This window comes from Rhincodon typus, chromosome 6 (genome assembly GCF_021869965.1).
Source record: "Rhincodon typus isolate 14 chromosome 6, sRhiTyp1.1, whole genome shotgun sequence".
Lineage (NCBI taxonomy): Eukaryota > Metazoa > Chordata > Chondrichthyes > Orectolobiformes > Rhincodontidae > Rhincodon > Rhincodon typus.
The window spans coordinates 39,311,952-39,339,602 of record NC_063337.1 but is presented as its reverse complement, the minus strand read 5'-3'; the positions used below and the strand labels follow the sequence as shown (position 1 = coordinate 39,339,602).

Sequence of the window (27,651 nt, the reverse complement as noted above, 5' to 3'; positions counted from 1 at the left end):
AGAACCAGGGAGTACCTGCACCAGTTTACTGCACAACGCTGTTAGGAAGTTCCAGGATTTTGATCCATTAAGAGTGAAGGAAGGATGACTTAATTCCAAGTTAAAATGATGAATGATTTGAAAGGGAAGTTGCGACTGACCATTGTTCCCATGCATTTGCTGCCCGTGTCCTTCTGGTTTTGAAGGCGTTATTTAAGGAGGTTTGGCAAATTGTTGCAATGCATCCTGTATATCGTACACACCACTGGCAAAAGTGAATGCTTGAGGGAGTGCTAGTCAGGTAGCTATGTTTTTCTTAATGTTATGATTTGAATGTTGGTGGAGCTACATTCATCTAGGCAAATGAGGAGCGTTCCATCACAGTCCTGACTTGTTCTGAAATTAACAAATGCTGGGGATCACAGCAGGTCAGACAGCATCCACAGAGAGAGAACAAGCTAAAGTTTTGAGTCTAGATGACTCTTCATCAGAGCTGAAGCGAAGTTTCTCAAATTCTCACATTTCAATCACTTAATCTGAACTATCAACATCCTTTCTCTACCAGCACTCTATGCCCAGCACTGCCACCCCCACCCTAACTATAGCGTAAATGCTGTTCCTTCCAAACTTCACTTCAACTTTGAAAAGTCATCTAGATTCGAAATGTTAACTTGCTGTCTCTCCATGGATGTTGTCTGACCTGCTGTGATCTCCAGCATTTGTTTTCAGTACAGATTCCAGCATCTGCAATAACTTGCTCTTACAGTCCTGACTTGTGCCTTGTAGATGGTGGACAAACTTTTGAAGACTCTTCTTCAAGGCGTTAAACAAGGTTCTGCGTGGTAGACTGGTTAGCCAGGTTAGATCACATGGAATCCAAGGAGAGCTAGCCATTTGGATACAAAACGGGCTCTAAGGTAGGAGACAGAAGATGGTGGTGGAGGGTTGTTTTCGGACTGGAGGCCTGTGACCAGTGATGTGCCACAAGGATCAGTGCTGGGTCCACTGTTTTTTGTTACTTTATATAAATGCTTTGGATTTGAATATAGGAGGAATGGTTAGTAAGTTTGCAGATGACACCAAAATTGGTGGTTCAGCGGACAGTGAAGAAGGTTACCTCCAGAGTATAATGTGACCTTGATCAGATGGGCAGAGGAGTGGTCATTGGAGATTAATTTAGACAAAAGTGAGGTGTTGCATTTTAGAAATGCAAACCAGGGCAGGACTTGTACACTTTAATAGTAGGGTCCTGGAGAGTGTTGCTGAACAAAGAGACCTTTTGGGTACAGCTTCATAGTTCCTTGAAAGTGGAGTCGCAAGTAGATAGGGTAATGATGAAGGCGTTTTGTACACTTGCCTTTATTGGTCAGTGGATTGAGTACAGGAATTGGGATGTTATATTGAGGCTGTACAGGACATTGGTTAGACCACTTTTGGAATACTGCATTCAGTTCTGGTCTCCCTGCTATAAGAAGGGTGTTGCCAGGTTTGGAGGATTTGAGCTATAGGGAGAGGGTGAATAGGCTGGGGCTATTTTCGCTGGATTGTCGGAGGCTGAGCGATGACCTTATAGAGATTTATAAACTCATGAGAGGCGTGGATAGAGTGAATAGCCAAGGTCTTTTCCACAGAGGGTATCCAAAACTAAAGGGGATAAGTTTAAGGTGAGAGGGGAAAGATTTAAAAGGGACCAAAGGGGCAACTTTTTCATGCAGTGGATGGTGCTTGTATGGATTGAGCTACTAGAGGAAATAGAGGAGGCTGATATAATGATGACATTTTAAAAGGCACCTGGATGGATATATGAATAGGAAGAGTTAGGAGAGAGATATGGGCCAAATTCTGGCAAATGGGACTTCATTGATTTGGGTTATCTGGTCAGTGTGGATGAGTTGGACCAAAGGGTCTGTTTCCAAGCAGTACAGCTCTATAACTCTGAGTCAGGAGGTGAATTACTTAAGGTAGAATTCTTAGCCTCTGACTTGCTCTTAGAGTCACAGTATTTATATGAGTGGAAGATTTCAGTTTTGGGTCAGTGGTAACCCCCAGGATGATGATGATAGAGGATTCCGACGTGGTAACGCCATTGAACATTTCACCATTGGCCTTGTCTGGTTTGAAGTGCAGATTACTTGTAACTTGGGTTACACAAATGTTATTTGCCTCTGATCAGAAGCCTGAATGTCGTCTAGGTTGTGCTGTATCTGGCCCAGACTGCTTCAGCCTCTAAGGAGTTAAAAATAGTGCTAAATTGTTTAATCATCGGTAAACATCCCCACCTTTGGATTTTATTATAGAGGAAAGGTCATGGCGCTGCTTTGGGCACTAGCCTGATGACATGTCTGGGGACTGAGATTATTGGCCTCCAGCAACCACAATCATCTATCTTCCTTTATGCTAGATATGACTTCAATTAGCAGAAAATACCTCCAGATTCCTATTGGTTTCAAGTTTATTAAATCTACTTGACGTTAGCCATGATGTGGAGCTGCTGGTGTTGGACTGGGGTGGACACAGTGAGAAGTCACATGACACCAAGTTATGGCCCAGCAGGTTTATTTCAAATCACAGGCTTTCGGAGTGCTGCTCCTTTGTCAGGTTAAGTGTGTCACTTCAACTGACGAAGGAGTAGCACTCTGAATGCTTGTGATTTCAAATAAACCTGTTGGACCATAACTTGGTGTCGTGTGACTACTTGATGTTATACTCGGTTAAATGCTGTTTAGGTCGGTTCATTTGCCTGTGTTTGGATGAAAGCTACAATGAGGTTAGGAGCTGGGTCACCGAGGTGGAACCGAAACTGAGTGTAAGTGCTGTTTGATAGATCTGTCGGGGACACCCGGCACAACATCGTTGATCAACAGTAGACTGAGTTATTGGTTGTTTTGGATTTATGTTTCTTTTTGACTGATTCCACGACTTGCACCTCATTTATTTTCCATCTTCCCCGATCAGGAATGTGAATATACGTAATGTTAAGTGGTATAATATGAGCGTGTCCATTCTGTATTAAAGTGCTGGAAAGCTGAATATGTCTTGTCTTACATCACATCTATCCTAAAATGCCAATTTGTTATTGTCCTTGTTATCTTGCTTAGGAAAATTTTAATGTAATTAAATTAGTTAAATGTAAATATGAGAGTGAGGAAACTTCCTAACTAATAATTATTTTTGCTTGATTTTATAAACTTGTTCATGTAGGTGTGTTGCGCGATGCAGTAAAAAGTGGGAAATATTTAACCGTAAAACTGGCTCTAAATTCAAGCGAAGAGTATAATCTAGATCAAGAGGTACGTATAGAGTCATACAGCATGGAAATAGACCCTTTGGTCCAAATAGTCCATGCCAAACATAATCCCAAACTAAACTAGTCCCACCTGCCTGCTCCCGGCCCATATTCCGCCTAAACCTCTCCCAAACCTTTCCTACTCCCGTACCTATCCAAATGTCTTTTAAACATTATAACTGTGTCTGGTCCACCACTACTTCAGGACGTTCATTCCACACACGAACCACCTGTGTTTTTAAAAAAAAAAAAAAATTGCTGTATATGGAAGCTGCATTTTTGCAAATGCTTATGTTTCCTTTTTCACTACTACTCCTTCGTGACCTGTCTATAGACTTTGATAGAATTCTAACTGTGACTGCTTTTGCATGATTCTATTCGTGCCTATCAAACTTTAGCCCTATGATCTCCTACAACGTCTTCTCTTCCCACCCTGATTGTTGTCCATGGTGTTCTGTAGGATCTATTTGTGGATCCTTGCTTCTGTATTTGGCAGCATCACCCAAAAGGTGAGGTCACCTGAAGATACCCATCACATTCCACATGTATGTTTGTGACACCCAGTTCTATCCACACTACTGTCGCTTGACCCCTTCATTTTGTCAAGCTGTCTCTGTCCTGTCTCAGTTCATCTGTTGCAGTCACAATTGTTTTTCTTATTGCCAGACTTTGCTACACACCCATTGTTCATCCTGTATAACTTCGTCATGTTTAACTGGAATACCTGTGCTTGCTGGCCTATGTTCACCACCATCTCAACCTAAAAATGTTGTATTCTGTTTAAATCCTCCTATAGCTTTCTGTTTCCTTTTGGGGCAGGCTTGCTTATTTCCTCCAAGTCTAGTCTTTCGTATATCTTTCGCTTCTTTTGCCCCGTTTTTGACAGCTGTACTTTCAGTCTTATGGACTATGAACTGAGGAGTTCCCTTACCAAAACACTCTTCCACTCCTCCAAAGCTTAAACAATAGTCTTTGACTAAATTTTCAGTTTCTTGTCATTATGTTGTCTTTGATTTATTGGCAAATTCCACCTTAATGTGCTCCTCTGAATATTCGGGTCTTTTTCCCTATGTTAAAGGACTCTTGTACAATATGTCAAGAAATTGCGTTTATAATTGTTGAATAGTTACAGTGCAGATAGAGGCCCATTGAACATGAAAATAATTCTACAGTTAAATTATTATTAATGAGTACAAAATTTTAATTCTTTGGCATTTTGTGATGAACGTTTTTCAATGAACTTTGGCTCCCGTGATCATTCATTATGGTATTGATTCTGGGTGTCACCCCACAAAAGTGATATCTCCACTAATTCCCACTTCAAATTATACTCCATTTTGACCAGAATTTTTTTTTTGTCTACAGCTGGAGTTTAGATGGTAGGAATTAGTAACCTAAAAGATAACAATTGATTTTGTGGAACAAATTTAGTTTGAGAGTATGGAATGCAGTTTTGATAACTATTTTGTAACTTTACCAATTTTGAAAGAATATTTATTTCTAGTAGTGGATTTAAGAAAAATTTGTTGTTTAAACTGAGTATTCTGAGTCAAAGGTTATTAGTTCAAGCACATAATCCAGGCAATAATTCTTGTAGTCTTGGGAGAATGCTGTCCCATCACATGGTCAACCTTCCAGTTTGGACCCTGCTTCCCTCTGATCAATTGTTTTTAACAAAATAACAACACTCTGGCAATATTTTGAAGAGCACCAAGAGACGTTCTCGTTTCTGGTTAATATTATCATTAAAAGTATCCAACAAAAAACATGATGCCATGCTGCTGTTGGGACTTGGCTGTGTGTAATTTGGTTGCTACGTTTCCAACATTGACCATATCAAGAGTACTTGCTGTAAAATGCTTTAGGTGAGATATAAATGCAGGTTTTTAACTTTTTGGTTGTGATAAATTGCTTCAAAATAACTGTGATCAAAAGAATTATAGTGCTAATGAGAGCATTGTCAGCATTACCCGAGTAAATCGAAAAAATTAGGAACGTAATCATGAAATCTGGTGAAATCTCAGAACATTAACTAGGAGCCAAGTCCATCATCCCACTCATCAGATTTAAGTGGGGATTGCGATGAACGTTCCTAATTCAGTTGAGTAATCTGCTTTGAAACTTTCGTATTTAAGAGGATTTGTCTGTTACAGGACCCTAGTGGAATGAATCTAGTCATGTTTGCAGCTGCTGGAGGACAGGATGATATCCTTAGGTTGCTTATCAAGAAAGGTGCAAACATCAGTTCTAGACAGAAGAATGGTACAACAGCATTGATGCATGCAGCTGAAAAGGTAGCACTTACTATGTTGGCTGATCAATTATTTATGCAGTTACAATTTGTTTGCAGTTATATGATAAGCAAGGCAGAAGTAATAAAATCGATCTGCAATTAATTTCTTACAAAATTGTGTTAAATAATGCTGAAGTTTGATTTTGATAGTTTTTCTATTCCCAATGTGATCATTCTCTGTGTATTCTGTTCTGATATTTTATCAGTAACAATTGGTTTTGGAAAATAATATTTACATGTCATTTTTATTCATTGTTGGCTTAAAATATTTCCCCTCCAGTCTAGTCTAAGGATAACTTTGGTCACGGTGATATTGGTTGATGCAGTACAAACCAAGGGCTGGCACATTCTTGCTTGTAAAACTTAGCATGTGGTGTACTCCTTATCCTTGAATCAGACTATTGATGTTTTAAATCACCATTAAAAGTTGAAGTTTTCTTGGCTACTTTTCTATTTCTATGGGTTTGTGCAAAAGCTTTAGAATATGATATTAATGATATGTATTTACATACAAACAGAAATGTGAAGCTGGACTGGCCATTTGGCTCAATCGGGCCTGCTCCACCCTTCGAAAAGATCACGGTTGATCTCATTATTGTTGCCTCCTTTCATGCTTGCTTATCATTTAAGACATCAACCAGAAAAATTCAAAGATTCTTCTTATGCCGTTTTGAAGAAGAGAGTTCAACAGAGTCATGACCCTTAGATGAAAATAGTTGTCTTCTGTCTTAAATGGACAACCTCTTACTTTGAATTTCTAATAGTAAATCCTAGTTTAGATTTCCACCACCCCCCCAAAAAAAAGAGGCAGTACCCTTTCCACATTCACCATGTCAAGACTCCTCTGGATCGATTAATTTCCCTCTCTATTCTAACACCAGCAGATACAAATCTAGTCTGTCAAACCTTTCCTTGTAAGACAGCCTACCTGTGCTGTGAATTAGTCTTGTAATCCTTCACTGAACTGCTTTCAGTGTAATACTGTACAGTGTACTCCAAATGTGGTCTCGCCAATGTCCTTTTAGAACTGTATGTTTTTGATTCTACTTAAAATGAATGATAATGTCTATGCACTTATTACTTGCTGAGCCTGCAAACTAGCTTTTTGCAATTCATGCACTATGACACCTAAATCGCGCTGCAGTCTCTCTCTGTCTCGATAATTTGCTGCTGCTTCCTGCCAAAATGGACAATTTCACGTGTTCCCACATTTATACTCCATTTGCCAGATTTTTGCCCACTCCTCTTTAGCCACCTTTTGTAGTCTCCTTCTGTCCTCTTTGTCACTTACTTTCCTACCTAACTTTGTGTCATGAGCAAATTTAACAACCATAGCGTCGGTCCCTTCACGCAAGTCATTTTATATAAATTGTAAACTGTTGAGGCCCGATCTGTACGGCATACCACTTCTTACATCTTGCTTAACAGAAAATGACACCATTAGTGTCTCCTGTTTCCTAATAGCTAGTCAGTCTTCTGTCCATGCAATAAGATTTGATGTGGCACTTAATCAGATGCTTTTTGGAAATCTAAGTACAGTCATCCACTATTTCTCCTTTATCCATCGCATCTTATTTTTCAAAGAACTCTAATAAATTGGTTTAACATGGCTTTGTTGACTCTGCCTGTTTTAACTTGAATTAGTCCATGTGCTCTGCTATAATTTCTTTAATAATAGCCTCTAACATCTTTCTGTTGACCAAAGTTAACTTCACATGGCTGACATGTAGTTTCTTGCTTTATAGTTTACAAAAGTTATACTAACTATTATTCAAATCTGGGAATTTTTTTTTTAGAAAATTAGAACTAACACACCAAACACTTGTCAGTCTCCACGTCAGTAGTTTGCTCTGTAACACTTCCTTGGTAATTTTTAGTTTTCTAGAGGTTTTCTCTCCCTTCCATTTCCTGATTTACAAGTACTTCTAGGAAGTTTCTTATATCATGTACAGTGAAAACTCAAAATCCCTCTTTGCTTAGTCTGCCATCTTTTTATTCTCCATTATTAATTCGTTTCCAACACTCACTCACAAATAGGAGTTAATAAAGTATCTTTGGAAATTCTTATCTGTTTTCAGATCTCTAGCTTTCTCTTGTACTCTAAAGTTTTCCCTTCCTTTTTCAATTTTTACTCAGTCTTTGCTGATTTTTATGTCCTATCTAATCCCTTAACCTGCCACCCATTTTTGTGTAACTGTGCTTTTTCTTTGTCTTGATGCATCTTTAATTTTTCTAGTTTGCCTCCAATGGCAGTTCTTCCTCTTTGAATGTTGTTTTCTCGTTGGAACATACCTATTTCTGTGTTCTAAAAAATTCCTTTAAATGCCTGCCACTGATTATCTATTGACCTGTTCGTTAACCTAATTTGCCAGTTTGCTTTAGCTTCATGCCCTTATAATTTCCTTAGGCTTGAATCCACGTTCCCTCCTTCAAACTGAATGTTAAGTTCAATCAAACTGCACTGGTTGCTACCTTAGGGGTATCTTCACTGTTGGGTCATGAATACCAGGTCTAATATAATGTGCTGTCTGGTTAGCCCGAGAACATGCTGTTCTAGGGAACTATCCTAAAAACATTGTGATCCATCAAGGCTACCTTTTTGCTTATCTGACCTTTTCCATTCTATATGTAAATTAAAATCTCCCATGAGTATTGCTGTACCTTTCTGATAGGGTGTAACATAATGGAAGAAATGGGAGCCTATCGTGTGGTTAATGATAAGGGCCTAGAAACCACTCTTCAAGTGATTTTTTTTTTTGCCTTTATCGTTACATCCTCCCAGCTTCCATGTTCTGATTTCCTGTCTTCAGGGTATCCCTGTCCACTGTGCTTATTGCTTAATTAAATCACAGCCATCTCTCCACATTTCCTAGCTCCTGTTCCCCCTCAATGTCAGGAGTCAATCTGTCATCCTGCAGCCATGTCTCTGCACTGGCCATCAAATTGTATGCATTTATTTCAATTTGCCCTATTCATTCATCTCATGTTTCAAATACCATATGTTCAGATTATTTTGTCTTCCTTACTTTAGAAAGCTTTCCTTATCTGTTGATTTTACTTTTACATTTGTCCCTTCCTGTTGCAGTCTGTGTTTGTTGTTTCCTTTATTAATACCTTTGTTTTGCCTTGTCTCTATTTTTTGGTTTACCACATTTTCCTAAATTTGATCCTTAATCCTTGCTATTTAATTTAAGAAATCCTTTCCTAATAATGCGGCTCACTGGGACACCAGTCCCAGCACGTTTCAGGTGTAAACTGTCCCAAAGGAACAGCTCCCATTTTTCCCCAAAACTGGTGTCAGTGCTACACAAACCAGAACGCGCTTTTGCTCTCAGTCGTCTTCAAATCACTTGTTTATTTTATCTAATCTTATTCACCTTCTGCTAATTTGTGTTTGAGAGATTGGTATCTTCTGTTTCTCAATTAGCTGCCTAGCTCTTCCTCCTAACTACGCAGCACCTATTTTGTTGTCTTCTGAGATTGGTACCTTCATCGACTACAACAGTTAGATCCTCACCCTTGCACCACCGCCTCTACACCTCTCTCTATGCTGTCCACTACATTCCTTCTTGCTCCTCCCCGGTTGAATGGCTTCCAGTATAAAGAGCCAGTGCTAATCCAGTGGTATAATGGAGAACCAAATGATAAATATCAAACTGTAGAGCATCCAGGTGAGGCCTGAGATTAGGAATACTTCTTCCATCCATGACCAGAGGAATTGATATGTGAAACAAACACTTAGCTGATAAAGGTATTGATTAACCCCTTACCACAGTTAGAATTAGCATACATAGTTATAAGTAATTCTAGAGTTAGTCAGATGTTATGTGGAATATATTAGTGTTGCCAGGGCCTAGAAGGAAATTGAAGTTTTTTTCGGATGATAAAATGGTGTGAAGTAGAGTTTAAAACAAATTACAATTGGAATGAACAAGATGACCTTGACTTTTTTTTGTTCCATGCTTCTATTTGAGATGCACTGATTTTGTTCTTTATTTCAGAAAATGCATTTCTTCTCCTGCCTTCTCCCTCACTTGAATTTTGAATGTCCTTTCTGCTGTATTGCCACATCTCTCAAGGAAATGTTGCAGAAGCCTATTTACATAGTATAGAGACTAAAGACTCTTATCTAAAGTCATAGCCTATTGCTGAAAGGTTAAAGCCTGTCCTCCTCATGGTTGAAAAAGCTGTTATAACTGAGACTTCGTACAAATTATCCCATTTATACACGCTTGCTAAATGTAGCACACTGTGCTACATGTGAAATATGAGCATCTAACCTGTTTTTATTTCCTCTTTCTCTACTTCCTAAGAATTATCTGACAACAGTTGCAATTCTTCTGGAGGCAGGTTCCCAAGTCAATGTTCAACAAATCAGTGGAGAGACTGCATTAATGAAGGTATGTGTCATTTATGCTGGTGCCCCCCAAAGCTCTCAGAACACATTGTTTATATCATGTTTTGAAGTGGAATTTTGTAGGACAAAAGTGAGTTCCAATTTGTAATTATTCTTGGTATTACCCTATCAGTATGCTCAAGGTGAACTGACGTTGGCATTTCGCATGGTTCTGCATTGGAAAAGTAAACTTTAAGTAGCTTGTTCCCTGTTGCTCAGTTGTTTTTTTTAATGGTACATAGACATTTGTTTCCCTGTGGGGAAAAATAGTGGTTGGTCTTGTAAATGGAGGAGGTTTTAGAGTTGATCAAGAAAATGTTTATAGCCTAGAATGATCTAAATCAATGTTAGGATAGTGTTGTTTTAAAACATGTCAACAAATGGTCAGATGGCTGTTCATTTTAATTCACAACCGTTCTGTGCTCAGTTAGCAGGAAAAAAATCCCAAGATGCTTCAAGGAAAAAAAATTTCTGAATAGTTATGGGGAGTTGAATGATAGATAATAGTTGAGGTTTCAGTAGACTTCTGGTGGGAAAAGAATTTATTACAAACTAGTAGAGCTAACGCACCTTAAGATTGTTATCTATGATAGAATGAAGAGTGTTAAGTGTGTGGAGCAGAGGTGATGATCTTAAGAACACAAGCTATACATAAAGCCAGAGGGCGTTGAAAGTAGGAAAGGACGGAGGGATTTGTAAATTAGGGTTTTGAAGTCCACGTGTTAGTGAATAGAAAACTAATGACTAGATTATGTACAAGGGCCCTAAATCTGAAATAGGGAACTATGACGATATCATGACTGGGAATGCATTATCATTCTTTCTAAATTGGCCTCCTGGTTCTCCATTGCAACTATGAGAGTAAACTTGTAAATCATATAAAAGTGAACTGTAAGACATACTGTATGTATGTAAAAAGAAAAGGATTCGTGCAGACAAATGTAGACCCCTTATAGTCCGAAATGGGATAATGGAGAACAATAAAATGACAAAGCAGTTAAACAGCTACTTTATTTCTCTGTGAAGCCCAGCTGAGTAAATTCCCACAAACACTAAGAAAACAGTGAAGGACATTACTACCAAACAAAATGGAAATTTCTGGAGAAATGTGACAGATCTTGCTCCTTCTGTGAAGAGAAACAGTGAACGTTTAGTCCAGTGACCCTTTATGGAAAGAAAACAAATTTCTGTTTTTGTTTGTTTCAGATCTCCAGCATCCACAGTACTTTGTTTTATTCTAGAAAAGAACGTTATGTTTTTTATAAAGTACTGGAGAAATTAGTAGGATTGAAAGCTGAAATCCACAGGGTGACAATACAAATCTCCGGTTACTGAAGGAGGTGACCATGAAAATAGTGTAGTCGTTGATTGTCATCTTCCAAAATTCTGTAGATCCTGAATCAATCCCGGTAGTTTGGAGGCTGGCAAATGCAACCCCACTATCCTTTCCTCTTACTAAAAGAGGGAGAAAGTCGGGGAGTTACTAACATCGGTAATAAGGAAAATTCTGGAGTTTGTTAGTGGCTGTAGTAATAGAACACTTCTGGAAGAAAAATGGGATTTCATAGAGTAAATGTGGATTTATGGAATGGAAGTCATGTTTGACAAACTGACGGGAGTTTTTTTGACTATATATCTTGTAGAGTAAATGGGGAGACCAGTGACTGTGGCGTGTTTGGATTTTCAGAAAGCTTTTGATAAAATTAGAGGATAGTGTACAAAATAAATGCACACAGTTTTGTGGTAATATACAGATATTGAGAATTGGTAAGCAAATGGAACAGTAGGAAAAAATTGGTCATTCGATAAATGGAGTAGTGTAGGGATCAGTACTTGGGGTTCCAGCTATTCACATATATCAATTTGGTCGAATGCATCAAATGTAATATTTCTAAGTTTGCTGACCACACAAAATTAGAAGTGTGAAGTTGTCCATTTTGGTAGTAAGAACAGAATGGTGGAGTATTATTTAAATGGGTGCTAGATTAGGAAAGTTAATGTACAGAGAGACTTGGATGTCCTTGTACACCATTCACTGAAACAAAGCATGCAGTTGTAGCAAGCAGTGGGAAAGGCAGATGGTATGTTGGCCTTCACAGCAATAGTGTTTAGGTAAAGGAGCATGAGGATCTTGCTGGAGCTGTGCAGGCCTTGGTGAGAGCACACTTGAAGTATTGTATGCAGTTCTGGTTTCCTTACCAAAGAAAAGAAATATTTTGAGAGGGGACTAGATCAAAGTTCTCTCGACTGATTCCTGGGATTGCAGTTTTGTCACATAAGAGATTGGTTCAATGGGATTTGCTTTCAGCAGAGTTTTGAAGAATGAGGAGGGAACTCTTTGAAACGTAACACAAAAAAAACTGCATCAGGACACTATTTAAAAGAGCCACAATACATTGCAGCAACCTGGAACTACACAAAGCAGAACAGGAGCACCTATACAATGTCTTCAAAAGGAATGGATACCCGAAAAGCACAATCTGCCCTTACTTCTGAGACAGACCACAACCAGACTAGACTCCCTTATCACCCTACCATACATCAAGGACACTTCAAAGATAACCACACGACTACTCAGACCCAGAGTTATCAGGGTAGCCCACAAACCAACAACCACCCTACAACAGCTACTGACGAACGTAAAGGATCCCATACCCAAAACCAGCAAAACCTGCGTAATGTACAAAATACCATGCAAGGACTGTGAGAAACCCTACATAGGCCAAACCAGAAGAAAATTGATACATGGACACCAACTGGCCACCAAGAGACATAACCAATTCTCACCTGTTTCACTACATGCGGACAACAAGGGACATGAATTCGACTGCGACAACACATCCATATTCGCCCAACCAAACAGAGACGTGCCAGGGAATTTCTGAAGGCCTGGTATTCCAACTGGAACTCCATCAACAAACACATTGAATTAGACCCTGTGTACAAACCACTGAAACAGAACTGGAAGTGGTACCAAAAAACCCAGCAAACTGAGGCATATAAATAACCAGCGGGACAGAACACCAACACTTCACAGGAGGTGCACTGATGATGTTACCTAGCAGGGTGATGAAACGTTTGCAACCAAACCCACTGGTTCGGTGAGCAAGTCTACGGCCTCACCTGAGGAGGATATAATCAGGATAAATGTTTGGAGCCTTTTGTAAGGGGGAGCAAAATATGGCTTTGCTTCTTTCAAAGTTGAATAACAGATGGTACAATAGATTTGGCATGAACTAAGTCCAGTTGATGGAAAATTGAAAACTAAGTATGTGGATTTAAGTTAATTGCTGGAAGAAACTGAGCAACCATGAGGAAAAGCTTTTATGCAAGTTAGGATCTGGGCTGCGCTACCTGAGAGTTTGGTGGCAGGTTCAATCACAGTTTTTGTAAATAAATTGAATAATTTATCTGCAGGGAAAACTTACGGTAAACATACGGAGAAATGGCAGGATAGTGGGTGTAGCTAATGACTCGTATGCAGAGATATCACAAATTGAGCCCATCTGTGCCTCTTATCATTCTATGATTTTTCTTCTGTAGGTGGTAAGTTGTGCTAGAACAGAAAGAAGGTGATGGTAGAAAGCTTTAGTACTTGTCACATATTTGTCGGGACTGACTTTGTGCCTACAGATACTGTCAAGGGGCAAAATGTAAACAAGGAAAAGTAGGAAACCTAGTGGTGATTAAAGGAAGAGCTAAAAATACATTATTACTTAGCAACAAAAGGAATGTGATCCGATCACTTAACACTTGTATTTTGCCTTTTGTAGGCTTGTAAGAGAGGAAATGCTGACATTGTAAGACTTCTGCTAGAATATGGTGCAGACTGTGGTATCCTTTCTAAACACCAGAACAATGCTCTATACTATGCTAAACAGAGCAATAATGTTCTAGTGTATGATCTCCTGAAGAATCATGTGGAAACGTAAGTGCATCATCAGGGATATTATTTTCGTTGCTATGTCAGGTGACTATTTCTATGGTTTCAAACATCTGATTTCTTTCTTATTCCGCTCTTAACAGTGTGGGATTATGCTGCTTTGTGTTTTGATATTTTGTGGATGTTTATCAGCTTTGTACCCCTGGTTAAGTACCTAATAAATTCCCACAAAGGAACAGATTTTTAAATGTTAAGTGAAATCATCTGAAATCTGCACACGCTATTCAACCTCTGGTCTGTGCAGAACTTCTGATCCCAACTTGTCCTTTTTGCTTTGTCAACCTGGATTAGGGAAGGTTCTTCCACACTGATCCACAGATGCCAGCCTTAACTGAGTTTGTACCAGATGACTATCGTACCAGTACTCAATGTTTAAGTTTACAAATACAGTTCCGATTGTTGTACCATGCCATTTGTCCAATGCAGCCCACTTATTTTTGGCAAATGATAGCAGCACTCTTTGTAACTGATGCTTTGAGTGGCCAGCAGTTTTGAAGCTTTTAAAATGCAATTACCTGTCAATTAAGTGCTTTCACTCGGGCTTATCTGACAAATTATGCTGACACTCTAGCTGTATTTACAGTAATTGCTGTAGTAGTGAAACTGATCAGATTGCTGTGTACCTCAACTTCATTCAGTTCTTCTTTAGTTGAATAAAGAGTAAAGCTTCCATCTTGCTAAGTCTGGCTATAGACCAGAATACTTGAAGAAATAGTAACAACAGAGAAGCTCAGCCTTTCTGGTCAGGTCACTGACAGCAAATTCTGTCTGGGAGCACAAGCACAATGGAAGGGCTACTTGCATGTTCTCACAGCCTACTTGTGACTTGGGAGAATCACTTCCATTAAGAAGAAAAAAGGAATGACTATCTGAATCAAAATCCTAGAACTGTGTGTTTATCCAACAAGTTAATTGTTAATTTAAGTTGCTAAAACTCTGCTTGAAATTGATCTAACATGATCTGTTAGCCTTCAGCTGGCAAATCATGTTCTTGTGAATGCACATTCAATAAATGGTTGTGGCTACACTTTAGGGTTACTGTGAAAGCGCGTCTGGAAGAGGAGAAAATTGAAAGATTTTCTTTCTTAAGAGTAAGAGCTTTTCTGCTTATTCTGTTTATATACACTTTCTCTTCTGTCTTTTTCCACTCCGTGCACACACGCACACATGTGCACAACTGTAGCTAAGAAATATACATTCGGGACTGTCACAATTGCTTTGATATTTGTCAACAGCATTCAGTCTTCTTCTTGCCTATTTCCTTTCTATGGCTAATTTCCCGTCTGTGTGATTGAAATCACCAGCATAGTCACGATAGGGATCACTGTAACAAACTCCAAAGCATGTTGTCCTGGAATAAATCCTGTGAAATATTATTTATGTATTTTTCATGATGTTTGAAAAAGGCTGGTAAATTTCTAGGATATTTGGAGATGAGAGCTTAAAAATAAGTAAACTTTATTTTCTGACTAGTATATCCAGAGTAACAGATGAAACAATCAGAGATTACTTTGAAGCACGTCTGTCATTGCTTGAGCCTGTGTTTCCTGTTGCTTGTCACCGACTTTGTGAAGGACCAGACTTTGCTTTGGACTTCAACTATAAACCTCAGCACAGTTCAGTTGAAGGTGTGTGAGTATACTACAACATAAAGATAAACCTACTAATACTGGCTAGGATAGGCTTCATTGACTAACTTTCAACAATGAGAGATATCGTTGTCCAGTTTAGAGAATGATTCCAAGTTTAATATCAAGACATTGTTTTTTGCTTCTAGCTTTTTGTTTCTCTTTAACTTGAAGCATGCTTTCTCTACTAAAAGCCTGTTTTTATTTCAGAAAAGTTGTTGTAATTTAAAATAAAATATAAATGTTGACCACAAACCTAGAAGTATGGTTAAAATCTTGGGTTTCATCTTTCAGAAGTGATGTCAGACATGGAGCTCCTGGATATAACTGATTAAACAGAATGGAAGGGAGGATTTCAAGTTAAAATCAAGTTTTCAAGGACCTTTTTAACTCCTGTGTTTTGAATTTCCAGTTTCTTTTTCTCTTTCTTATTACTGTATTGCCTTAAATTTGGAGAAACCTTTGCACAAATTTAACTAGTTCAAATCAATTAAAGTATTCCATGTTTTAAAAAAGTCAGAAGCATGTATATCACACTCTGTTGCAATATAAGCAACAGTTTGAATTTATATCAACTTCTTTGATCCAACTGAACTATATTTTAAGTTCATTTGAAAGGAAGTAAGTACAAACTTGCATTTATTTTATGTCCTTGGAGGATCCAAATCTCAGCAAACTAAACACTTTTATAGACAAGTGTGGCAGCTAATTTGCACGCAGCAATATCCTACAAAGAATATTTGAACAATTAGACATCTAATTTTATTGGCATTCTGAGTAGTGTTGGCTCTGAGAAGAGGAGATCTTCCCTGTGCAATGGGAAAACCTCAGACAATGCAGCATTCCCTCAATGCTACATGATGTGTCCATCTTCGTCATCTGTTCTATAATGAAGTTTAAATTCAGGATATCACTGCACCAAGTTGTAGCATTATCTTGCACTACTTAATCAGTTACCATTTGCAAGTTGAGTCGGATACAAGCTAAATCTGCAATCCAGATATTGAGCCATCTCAGCTGACTGAGTACTGAGGGAGTGTTGCATTCTTTTTTGTTAGAGTTATGCCTAGCACAGTGAAAAATGGTTGTAGTTGTTGGTTGATCATCTCAATCCCAGAGCATCATTAGAGATAGTAGGAACTGCAGATGCTGGAGAATCCGAGACAACAATCCATGAAAGAGCAAAACAAACTCTCCATCTTAAATCATCAGGAAGCTAGCAAATGCTCCCAAAAATGGCAGGTGTTCTAGAAATGGTATACAATCTTCTCTTATAAAACTAAGAAACAAATTGTATTCATTGCAAGAAAGTTAATGAGCAGCGTTTGAAACAACTGATCAGAAAAAACTGATGAAGGGTCTAGGCCTGAAACGTCAGCCTTTCTGCTCCTATGATGCTGCTTGGCGTGCTGTGTTCGTCCAGCCCTGCACCTTGTTGTCCCACAGCATCATTACCTGAGTTCATCAGGATATTGTCATACACTCAACCATTTTCAGCTATTTCATCACTGGTCTTCTTTCCATTATAAGGTCAGATGTGGGGATATTGCAAGAAAGTGTGGCGCTGAGCATTGTGCTCAGATACTGTAGTTCATGTCCATATACAGCGAGAGCTGGGCAACATCCAGGTTTGAGCTGTTAAGTGGTAAGTAACATTTGTGCCACACATTGTTAGGCACTGACCCCCCACCAACAAGAAGGAATCCAACCATCGCTCCATAATGTTCAATAGTCTTACCATTGCTGAATTGCTCACTGGCGTCATAAAAATTGAAATCCCTGGTACTCAAACCAGAAGAACTGTGTATGCACAATGGCTTTCATAATGCTCTTAGAGCTAATTTGCATATGTGTCCTTACACTATGAAAAGTCTGCATCACTTGCATTGTTTTCACTTGTCAATGAAAAAGGCACTGCTTAAAACTTAAATGCAACTTGTGGGCAGCTAAAAATGGTTAGTTACTTATGCTTATGTCATTAAGTTGCTCACCGCTTATAAGCAGGTCTTGTTTCAAATGCTGCTCATTAACTTTCTTGCAATGAATACAATTTGTTTCTTAGTTTTATAAGAGAAGATTGTATACCATTTCTAGAACACCTGCCATTTTTGGGAGCATTTGCTAGCTTCCTGATGATTTAAGATGGAGAGTTTGTTTTGCTCTTTCGTGGAATGTGGGAGGCCAGCATTTATTGCCCATCGCTGTTTGCCCTGGAGAAGATGGTAGTGAGCTGCTTTCTTGAACAGTTATGTTCCTTGGTGTACGAAAATCCACAGTACTGTTAGGAATGGACAAGTTTGAACATTCTGAATCAAAATTTGGAGAGCAAATATTAAGGATGGGTTTTTTAAAAAACAAAGTTATGTCAGCAGAAGGGAAACTATATCAAAGTTGCATATGTTACTTATTAATTGATTTGATGTTTAGGTATTTAAAATGGTACCTTTTTTAGCATCCCTGTCCACTTAAATAGCCTGTCTTTTGATTCTTCCTACCAAAGTGCATGACCTTACACATTCCTACAGTAAACTCCATCTGCTAAGGTTTTGTCAACTTACTCAACCTATGTTTATCCCTTTGCAGATTCCTTGTGTTATAATTGCAACATGCACTTCCACCTATTTTTGTATTGTCAGCAAATTTGGATAAATTACATTCTGCACCCTCTATGCCATTAATATAGATACTAAATGATTGAGGCCCTAGGACTGGTCATTGTGGAATTCCACTACTTGCATATTTCAAACCTGAAAAGGCCTATTAATCCTGACTGTCTGCTGTGTCTTTAACCAATTCTCAATCCATTGCTAATACAATACCCCCGATACAGTCGTTCTGCTTCCTCGTCATCATTCCTGACGTTTCTAGCCTTTCCCTTTTTTTTTGTGTTCCAGTCCTTTCTTGTCTCTTTAATTCCGTGGGTACTCAGCTTTGTCCCACTTGTTCTTTCTGAAAACATTGCTGACTGATTGATTATTTACTCTTAACTAATTGAAACTGGTTCAACCCCTTAAATTTAGATTATGGAATAGAGAGCTACATATCCAAATTTGTTGATGTCGCAAAGGTGGGTAACATGAAGTGGTGTAAATGGAAGCATAAAATTCCAAAGAAATATGGATTAAGTGAGCACAATCCTCGTAGATTTCAGTATAGGAAATCGGATGTCAACCGTTTGACGTAGAAAAGTTAGTACAAAGTACTTTCTAAATGGTGAACGTCTTGAAACAGTTGAGACTTGGGAGTGCAGTGCTAGGGATACAGTAACATTGGAGAGAGTGACACATAAATACTGGGATCTAAGGGTTATAAGAAGAAGTTACATAGATTTTGGTTGTATTCCTTTTAATTCAGCAGGTTAGAAGGTAATTTGATCAAATCTTTCATGGTAGTGAGTGGAACTGAAAGTGTAGATAGAGGTAATTTTTGCTGACTATAGAGTCTAAGATGAGACTCCACAAATTGGAACAAAACCTTTCAATTATCAAATTAGGAAATATTTGCCACCCTTTGTGTTGACGTTTGAGACTTTTTTTCTATAAGATAGTTGTTGCCTGATCAACGGTCAATTTTAAGTCCGAGATCAATCCAATTTTTGTTAACTAAAGGCATGAAGGAAAACTGAGTAAAAGGTAGGTAATTGCATTTGGGTTATAGATTAGGCATGATTTCATTGAATAGCAGAACATGTTTGAGAGCAAAAAGTTACCTAATTGTTCCTATGTTATTAGTTACTGCTACTTTTGTTCCTTTATTTGCCAAATGCTATCTAATTTAACTTTGATATTGGGGTGGCATTTTTGGTTTTAGTCTTGCATTGTCTGTTGCAAACATTGGGCAAATTACATTTGTAAGGGTACATCAGCTATAACTTAGTGGAGGCAGCAAAAGTGTTGTATTGGCATTCCATATATGTAGATTAATCTAATCCAGGATACTCTTTCTATAGGAACTGGGATTCTTCTCTTTATCTTTCATGCAAACTTTTATAGCCATGACCATATAGTGGCTAAACTCTGTGGATCCTGCAGTGTTCAGGCTGTTATTCTAAATGATAAGTTTCAACTCCCTGTATTTTTGGTAAGTACTCGCTTTTGTCATTTTGTGTTTTCTAAACCTGATAGGCTTATATCCCAACTTGCTAATTAGTGCCTTCGTGTAAAAATGACTTTGTTAAAGCAGTGCCATTTTCCTTTCCAGTGATTTCAATTTTGTTTGGGCAATGAGTTGAAAAATTCATTTTCTACAATTGAACCTATTTTGAAAATCTTACAAATATGCTTAGCACAGAAATAACTACAATCCCAACTAATAGATTGAAGTAAGATTCATACTCTTATTCTTTCTTGCATACTGTTGATATTCCAGGGCGTCTCTGACTTATAAACACCTGTACTTATGAACACAATCTCATACAGGGATGTAATTTTAAAGATCTAACAAACGAACATTTCCTCTACTTCATGAATAGTTCCTTTATGTTGTCCTGCATTGTGTTCCAACCTGCATACAAATTGATTTGCTAAATGGACTCCAGAATGGAACCTGTTTGCAAACTGAGTTCTACTTGTAAATGAACTGCACAGCTTTAAAAGGAGCACATTAATCAAAATTTCATCACTGGGCAAAACTACGACCTTGTTCAATTTCAGAGAATTGTAGCCTCAGACCCAATAGGATATTATTTAACTTCCTATGTACCCTCTTTACCAACCTTCATACCAAAAGCACAGTTTTAATCAAATTTATGATTTTGTCATGTAAATTGGAAATGATGTGTTTTACTGTACAGCATTGTAGTTTCACGTGTTATAATCTTGGCAATCACACAGCACCTGTACTTTAATCTACCAATTCTAAATGAAGTTGATAAAATAAATGGAAACCTGAAATAAAGCACATGTTGGAAATGGACAAATTGGGTAGCATCTTTGCAGAAAGAAATATTTAAGATTTCAGATCTATTTTAGACTGCAAAATGTTAATTGGTTGTAATTGGTTTTAAGCAAGGTAACCAACGGCCAGGGAAGAGGAAGAAAAGACAAAGTTTGGTGTTCAGTTAGAAAGGCAGCAATGATTTAAATGACCAAAAGCTATGCTGGTGGAAGGCATAATGGTTTAGTAATGGGACAAGAAAAATGATTGGTCTGGAGATTCTGTAAATGGCAACAGAATAACTATTAACACTTGCTCACTTGTATTTATTGAACATTACGACCTGACCTTGTTGAACTTTATTTTGGGGTCCAAGGCTATAAAGTACCTAATTAGAAGACATGTTGCTGATCTTCAAAGCTTTTCCTCAAGCTTTTATTTAAACTGACTGAAACAGTATCAGATGCACCAGAATGGAAATGAGGTGAGAATTAAAATGGCAAGTGACTGGAGGTTGAATCATGGTCTTGGAGATTGAACAAAGAGCTTAGCAAAATGATTTCCAAATTTTGTTTAATTTCCTTTATTGTAAAGGATATCCATTTGAGCAGCAAATACAATATACTAAAATAGATTGAGATAAGTGCCAGTAAGTCACTTGCACTGTAACTTAAAGGCACTGACCTCATCTTGGGAACTTTGGGTTGCTCTGCAGCCGCTTAACTGGGAGGAAATGTTGAGTTGCTTTGACTTGTAAATTGGTTAACACTGTCTCCAGCAGTGGTGTGGAGGTGCTGGTGTTGGACTGGGGTGGACAAAGTCAGAAGTCACACAACGCCAAATTATAGTCCAACAGGTTTATTTGAAATCACACAAGTGTTTGGAGCGCAGCCCCTTCATCAGGTGCAGTGAGACAGCAGAGCACGCAGATTCAGAGTTTATACATAGAGAGATCACAAGATCATACAACTGATGTGAATGGAGTGTCAGATGATAAGTCTCTGCAGCTGACCGAGTGTTAGATTGTGAGTAAAATGTGAACAGCTGAATAACCAGCGAAGGGATGACCTATAATCCAATTAAATGAATTATTAATTACAAAAAATTATTAATAAGGTGGTGCTGGAGACAAACAATATGACTGGAATAACATAATAGGTACAAGAGTCGCATGCTGAGGGTCTAACCAAAATAATAACTAATTCAAAACTGGACAAACTAATTTAAGGTAGAGAGATCATAACAATTTATCAAGATGATGCTGTCAAAATAGGACAGTAAGGAAGATTTTAACAGATATAGAAGTGTGGTGGGATCACCTGTAGCGAGACATGAACCCAAGATCATGGTTGAGGCTGTCTTCATTGGTTTGGAACTTGGCTGTCAGTCTCTGCTCAGCAATTCTGTGTTGTTGTGTATCTTGAAGTTCTCCTTGGAGGATGCTTACCCGAAGATCGGAGGCTGAATGTCCTTGACTGCTGAAGTGTTCCCCCACTGGGAGGGAACACCCCTGTTTGGTGATTGTTGTGTGGTGTTTGTTCATCTGTTGTGACAAAACCATGCAGTTGCTAATATACCATTGTCTCAGGGCATCCTTGCCTGCAGCGTGTGAAATAGACAGCATTGGTCGAATCACGAGTGTCTGCCGTGTATTGCGCAACAAGTGACCCCACCGTACTGTTCTGTATCTGTTAAAATCTTCCTTACTGTCCTGTTTTGATGCATCACCTTGATAAATTGTTATGATCTCTCTATCTTAAATTAGTTTGTACAATTTTGAATTAGTTATTACTTTGGTTAGACCCTTGGCATGTGACTCTTTATAGCCATTGTTATTCTAGTTGTTTAGTTTGTCTCCAGCACCACCTTTTATCTTTAATTTTTTGTAATTGTCTCGGCCTCACTTAACTGGGATAATAGGTCATCCCTTCGCTGGTTATTCAGCTGTTGACGTTTTACTCACAATCTAACACTTGGTCAGCTGCAGAGACTTATCATCTGACACTCTATTCACACCAGTTGTATGATCTTTTGATCTGTCTGCCTATAAACTCTGAATCTGTGTGCTGTGCTGTCTCACTGCATCTGATGAAGGGGCTGCGCTCCAGACACTTGTGTGATTTCAAATAAACCGGTTGGACAATAATCTGGTGTCGTGTGACTTCTAACTTCTGGTGATAGGGATGAGAAAAGCAGGTGTAGAAATTTGAAACAAAATTGAGTTTTCCAGTTGGAAGTAAGAACTGATGGTCATTAATGTATGGATGGGAGGACAATGTAAGACTGGAACAAGTAATCTTCTAGTTTGTCCCATAGAAACAGGCACAGCCAATTCCCATATGTTTTATTTAAAATGCTGGTTTTGTTGTGTATCAGCAGATGGTATATACAGTTCCAAAATCCACATTATAGGAGAGATAAAAAGGACTTGGAGAGTTTTCTGTATGATGATAGGTGGTGGAGGAGGATGGGATTGGATTGCTGTCCAAGGAAGAAGGTTTTGGGTGGGGGCAGAGGAAAGGAGGTGAAGCGAAGAGAACGGTTTCATTTCACACACACAGCATTTTTGAGTCTTAGTCAGAGGTCTGCAGCATGGAGAAAGGCCCTTCGGCCTATTTGAGTCTGCACTGGTCAAAACCAACTAACTATTTTAATCCCGTTTTCCATCTTTTGTCTTGCAGCCTTAGGATTACAAGTGTACATCTGAATACTTAAATGTTTATGACAGTTTTTGTCTCTACGTCCTTTTTATAGGCAGAGTTCCAGACTCTAACCACCGCCTGGGTGAAAACTTTCTTCCTTGCATCCCCTCAAACTCCTGCCCTTACCTCCTATCTATACCTCTGGTTATTTATCCCTCCACCAAGGGGAACTGCCTACCCTGTCTATTACCTCTCATAATTTTATACATGTCATAGTGATATCAATCATGTTCCCTCTCTCTCCAATGCTCCAAGGGAAACCACATCCTATCCAATCTTTCTTCATAGCTAAAACTCTGCAACTCGGGCACATTCCAGTAAATTTCCCCGTGACCTTTTCTGGTGCACTCACATCTCTCCTATAATGTGGATTTTGGAACTGTATATACCATATGCTGATTCACTATAAAACCAGCATTTTAGCACTATTGGAAAATGTGTGTAAAATTTTAAATAGTGTTATTACATTTTTCATTGTTGAAACCTAATATGTGATCACTTTAATTCCTTTTTGTTTTCCAGGATAGTCATTTTATTTATTCTTTTAGCCCAGTGCCTGGTGCCAATAAGTTATTCATTAGACTTGCTGAAGCACCCACTGCTAAGGTAGGATTATATTGACCTGTTGGATGAAACTCTGGAAAGTGGAAATGTTTGTTTCAAAACTCTATACAATTACAGTTACAGTCTGGCAGTAGAACAAGCAATTCACTCAATTTTTAATCTGAATTAGCAAGAATTGGTTTATTCCTGGCATAAGACTACTTTCAATATGAACTAGAAATACAATTTTAACTGGTAAAAAGTGATGATACTTCAATTCTTGTTCAAAAATAGCGATTTGTATGACTTGTGGCTGGTGGTAATCTCTTGCCAGTTGGATAGTTTTGTACCAATTATTGAGTTGAAACAAAAACTGAACTGCAGATGCTGAAAATCAAGCAAAACAAATTGCTGGAGGAACTCGGCTGGTTTGGATCATCTGCGGTGAAAAAGCAGAGTCAACGTTAAGACTAGTGACCCTTCAGAATATGAATAATTTTATGGTGTTCTGCATAGTTATCTAGTCAATCCCATTTCCTTGCTCAATCTGTTTAGAAACCTGCAGGCTTACTTGCCTCCAGAGCCTAGTTCAGTTTCCTTTTGAACTTCTTTTTGTTCCCTCCACCTTTTTGTGGGTAGTGAATTCTAGGTTGTAGTTACTTTAAAAAAGATAAATTATTTTATATATATTTAACATTGGGCAAAAGATATATTGTCTGTAATCTTTGTATAGAAACATAGAAAATAGGAGATGTAGGCCACTTAGCCCTTCAAACTGCTGCACCAGTGGTTGATTATCCCAACTCAACTTGTTCTTGCTTTTCACCCACATCCTTTGATGCTATTAGCCCCAAGTACTATATCCAGCTCCTCCATAAAATCATAGTTAGCTAATGGGAATAGTTTTTCCTTCCCTCCTTTTGCTAGCATAATCTTGTACATGTTTTCAATCAAGGCTGCCCGTAGTCTCCTTTGCTGTGAAAGAAAACAGCTCCAGTTTTTCCAACCTAACTGTAATTAAATCTCCCCCATCTCCAGAATGAGAGCTTCCAAGGATCCTCACATCCTTTCTCCAGTATAATGATTAACTGGATGCAGTACTTCATTAGGGCCCGATCAGAGTTGGGCTCCTTGTAGTTCCCATGAGATTGCTTAACTCATCTTTGTTTATAATCTGCTGAATATTACCATTAAAATGTGTTTGGAATAAATAGAGATGTATGTGCCTGATGCTGCTTTCTAATAGAATGTCGCTTTTGTTTCAGGTAAAGCTGCTTATTTGTGCATACAGAGTCCAACTCCAGTGAACCATATGCCCACATTGTAATTATTATCTACAGGTAGAAAAACTACAGAGATCTGAGCATTTTTTTATGTACGGTTCCTCCAGGACAGTTGGGATTTTATGCTGCAATGTCTGAAATGCTTAAATGACAACTTCAGAAACGTATTGCATTTAAAGTTTTACAGACTGTAGTTATATTGTTTTTTAAAGTTGTCGTCTTGTAGGTAGCAGTCAATTTAGTGTGAAGAGATAACTGGTGCAGTGTCATTCACCCATGTAAAACCTGACTGTATATGGACTTTCCACAATGTGGAATGGAGTGGTTGTATACTCCAGATTGAATATTTACAAAAGGTACACATGAACAAGTTCATACTTTCTGGCAGGGTTCTGTCAAACTTTCCTAACTAAGTACTGAAACAGATTGGATAATTATTTTACTTGGCTCACACCACTTGCCACAGAGGGTGGGTGGATGATGTTTTGTAGCCTTCATCACTTTGCTGAAGTACAGTGGGAACACTGGAATAGGATCAGGTTCTCCTTTCAGAGAATCACACATTTACCACAGTTCATTTGTTCACTGGTGTGCCACCTTTTACAAGTTTGTTTCAAGTGATTTTGTTTTTGTATTTATGAATCTGTATGGTGTATCATGGTGCAGAGCAGCATTTTAAACTACGTATTCTCGCATTCCTATTAGACATCAATGTACAACAGAGCCTAATTTGAAAACATTTCATCTTGTGACCTGCAAAATACCTAACACGTAATTCAGTTCAAGCTGTATGTGAATGTTCTTGTTTTCCTGTTGGTTAGGAACCAGTTTTCCATCTTTTTGTTCATATTTTAATTCATGTTGTAAACTCACTAGTATTATTAGATTGGCTTTTGATAAAATCTGTTACAATGGTTGTGTATTTTTATTTAAAAAGGGAAGCACTGTTATATGGTACAAGAAGTGTAAAATATTGCATGTTTAAAAAATGAACATTTTACATAACATACGTCTCCAGAATGTGCCTTGCTGTTCATTATGTTGTATGTCAACAACCAATGTGCCTAAACTATATTGCAAATACTACCAAAAAAGTGACTTGAGGAATGTGATTGTTGAAAAATTTTTGTGCTCATGTAAAACCCAAATTCTTTAATTGATCTTGTAAATCTCATGTAAAATATAATTTCTAATGTTTGAACTTTGGTATTAATCTGTTGATACAAAAAACACCAGGAGTCTTCATACCTGGTTATAACTGGATTGCTCGAAAGTGGAAAATTATACTGTTCTTCCATACAAATTTAATAACTCATTTCCCTCATGTAGAAAATTTAAGATGCTGTGAAAAGGTTGAACATTGTCAGGAGTAGGAGAAAACAATCTTTTGGAAATTGCATCTTTACAACTTTATTGCTCATTAATATTTTGAAAAATAAAGTCTCTCCTGTATTTACGTAACTTAAGACATTTAAATGTAGTTAAAGAAATAAAAAGCTTTGATTTCCAGAAGCCCCAAAAAAAAAACCAGGAGCCATTAACACGAAAAGCTGACAGAACAAAATTATACATTGCATTATCCTCTTTTTCTCTCCAATCAGTCCAAGGATAGACGCCTTGAAGATTTCCTTCTGTTAATTTTTTTTCCCCCTCAGACTGGTAACTTGCAATACCAAAGCTGTCTTTCATGATGCAAATTTTCCACTCTCGTTTTAACACTCCATTAACTTGATCCTTCCATTCGGAGCGTAAGAATCCTGTTCCGATGAAGTAAACCTGGAGACTTGCAACTTCTAGTTGCTCTCTCATTCCTGGCCTGCCCCACCTAGTTCCTTGCAGTTTTCAGGAATATTGCCAAAATCTTCATCCTCTTTGATATTGAAATCATGTGGGCTTGTATCCAGGTTAAAGGAAGTGATCTTCCATCCTTGATGTCTGAAAGCTGTCACCTTGGAGCTAAGTGGGCAGTTTAAAACAACTTTGTTTATAATCTGTCAGTCATTCTCACCAACTGTAAGTAAACAAAGATTGCAGCCATAGTACTAATCACCTTCTTCCCAGTAAAACTAACAATCTAACCACTCAGGTTTGTTGACTTGAGAATTCAGAATTGGTCAAGAGATCCTATTTTACTCTACGTACTTCCTTTTGCTAACTGAAAGTGCACTTTTCACATATGCAAGTTGAAATGCAGCCACACTGTGATAGAAAGATTTCATTTTGCTTAATGTAAAAGCTGAAATTTGAAACCCCATCTGGTACATAATGTTTTACTTTGCAAAATTCCTGTATTCAGATGAAATAACTTTTAGAATGAGTTAAAATAAAACAAATGGAAGCCTTTTCTACTCATAGCAAATGTTTTGGGAAAGGAACGGGAAGAGGATCTGCAGAAGATGAGTAAATGTGTGGCGAGAGGAGTTGAGCAGGAAGGTCAGGCAGATTGTCAGCCCGACAAGGGGCTAGTAAGCAATTTCTCTGCTACCCTGGTTTAACAATCATCCACACTGATGACTGGGAGGCAAAAAACAATTCGACTTGTCAGCTTAACCAGCTATTTGCAGAAAAGGCTGACAGGTCTGCTGACAGGTCTGCTGACAGATCCCTGAACAGGAAGCGAATGAGAAACTTCACTCAGAGTATAATAGTGGCTCATTTTTATAGACAGACATCTTGAAGTTCTGGAAGAGTAGAAAAGTGCATTTATGACTGATGAGTTTTCT

At 38.1% G+C, this 27,651-nt stretch overlaps 2 protein-coding genes across 4 annotated transcripts in view; one reads left to right on the top strand and one right to left on the bottom strand.

Annotated features, from left to right (window-relative positions):
• mphosph8 (M-phase phosphoprotein 8) overlaps positions 1-27,269 on the top strand; it is a 65,382-nt gene extending 38,113 nt beyond the window's left edge. The window contains exons 7-14 of one of the 2 annotated variants that reach the window (XM_048598352.1): positions 3,181-3,269; positions 5,419-5,559; positions 9,872-9,958; positions 13,728-13,882; positions 15,371-15,525; positions 19,475-19,605; positions 23,625-23,708; positions 24,911-27,269. In XM_048598352.1, the coding sequence (XP_048454309.1) occupies positions 3,181-3,269; positions 5,419-5,559; positions 9,872-9,958; positions 13,728-13,882; positions 15,371-15,525; positions 19,475-19,605; positions 23,625-23,708; positions 24,911-24,952 (884 nt within the window). In that variant the 3' untranslated portion in view covers positions 24,953-27,269. Of the gene's footprint in view, positions 1-3,180; positions 3,270-5,418; positions 5,560-9,871; positions 9,959-13,727; positions 13,883-15,370; positions 15,526-19,474; positions 19,606-20,776; positions 20,885-23,624; positions 23,709-24,910 lie in introns of those variants that run through there. The other variant, XM_048598353.1, reaches the window with a different exon arrangement.
• Positions 26,323-27,651, bottom strand: part of pspc1 (paraspeckle component 1) — a 110,004-nt gene continuing 108,675 nt past the window's right edge. For both annotated transcript variants that reach the window (XR_007262332.1, XR_007262333.1), the window contains one exon: positions 26,323-26,884. The gene's annotated coding sequence lies outside the window, so the exon portion shown is untranslated. The remainder of the gene's footprint in view (positions 26,885-27,651) is intronic.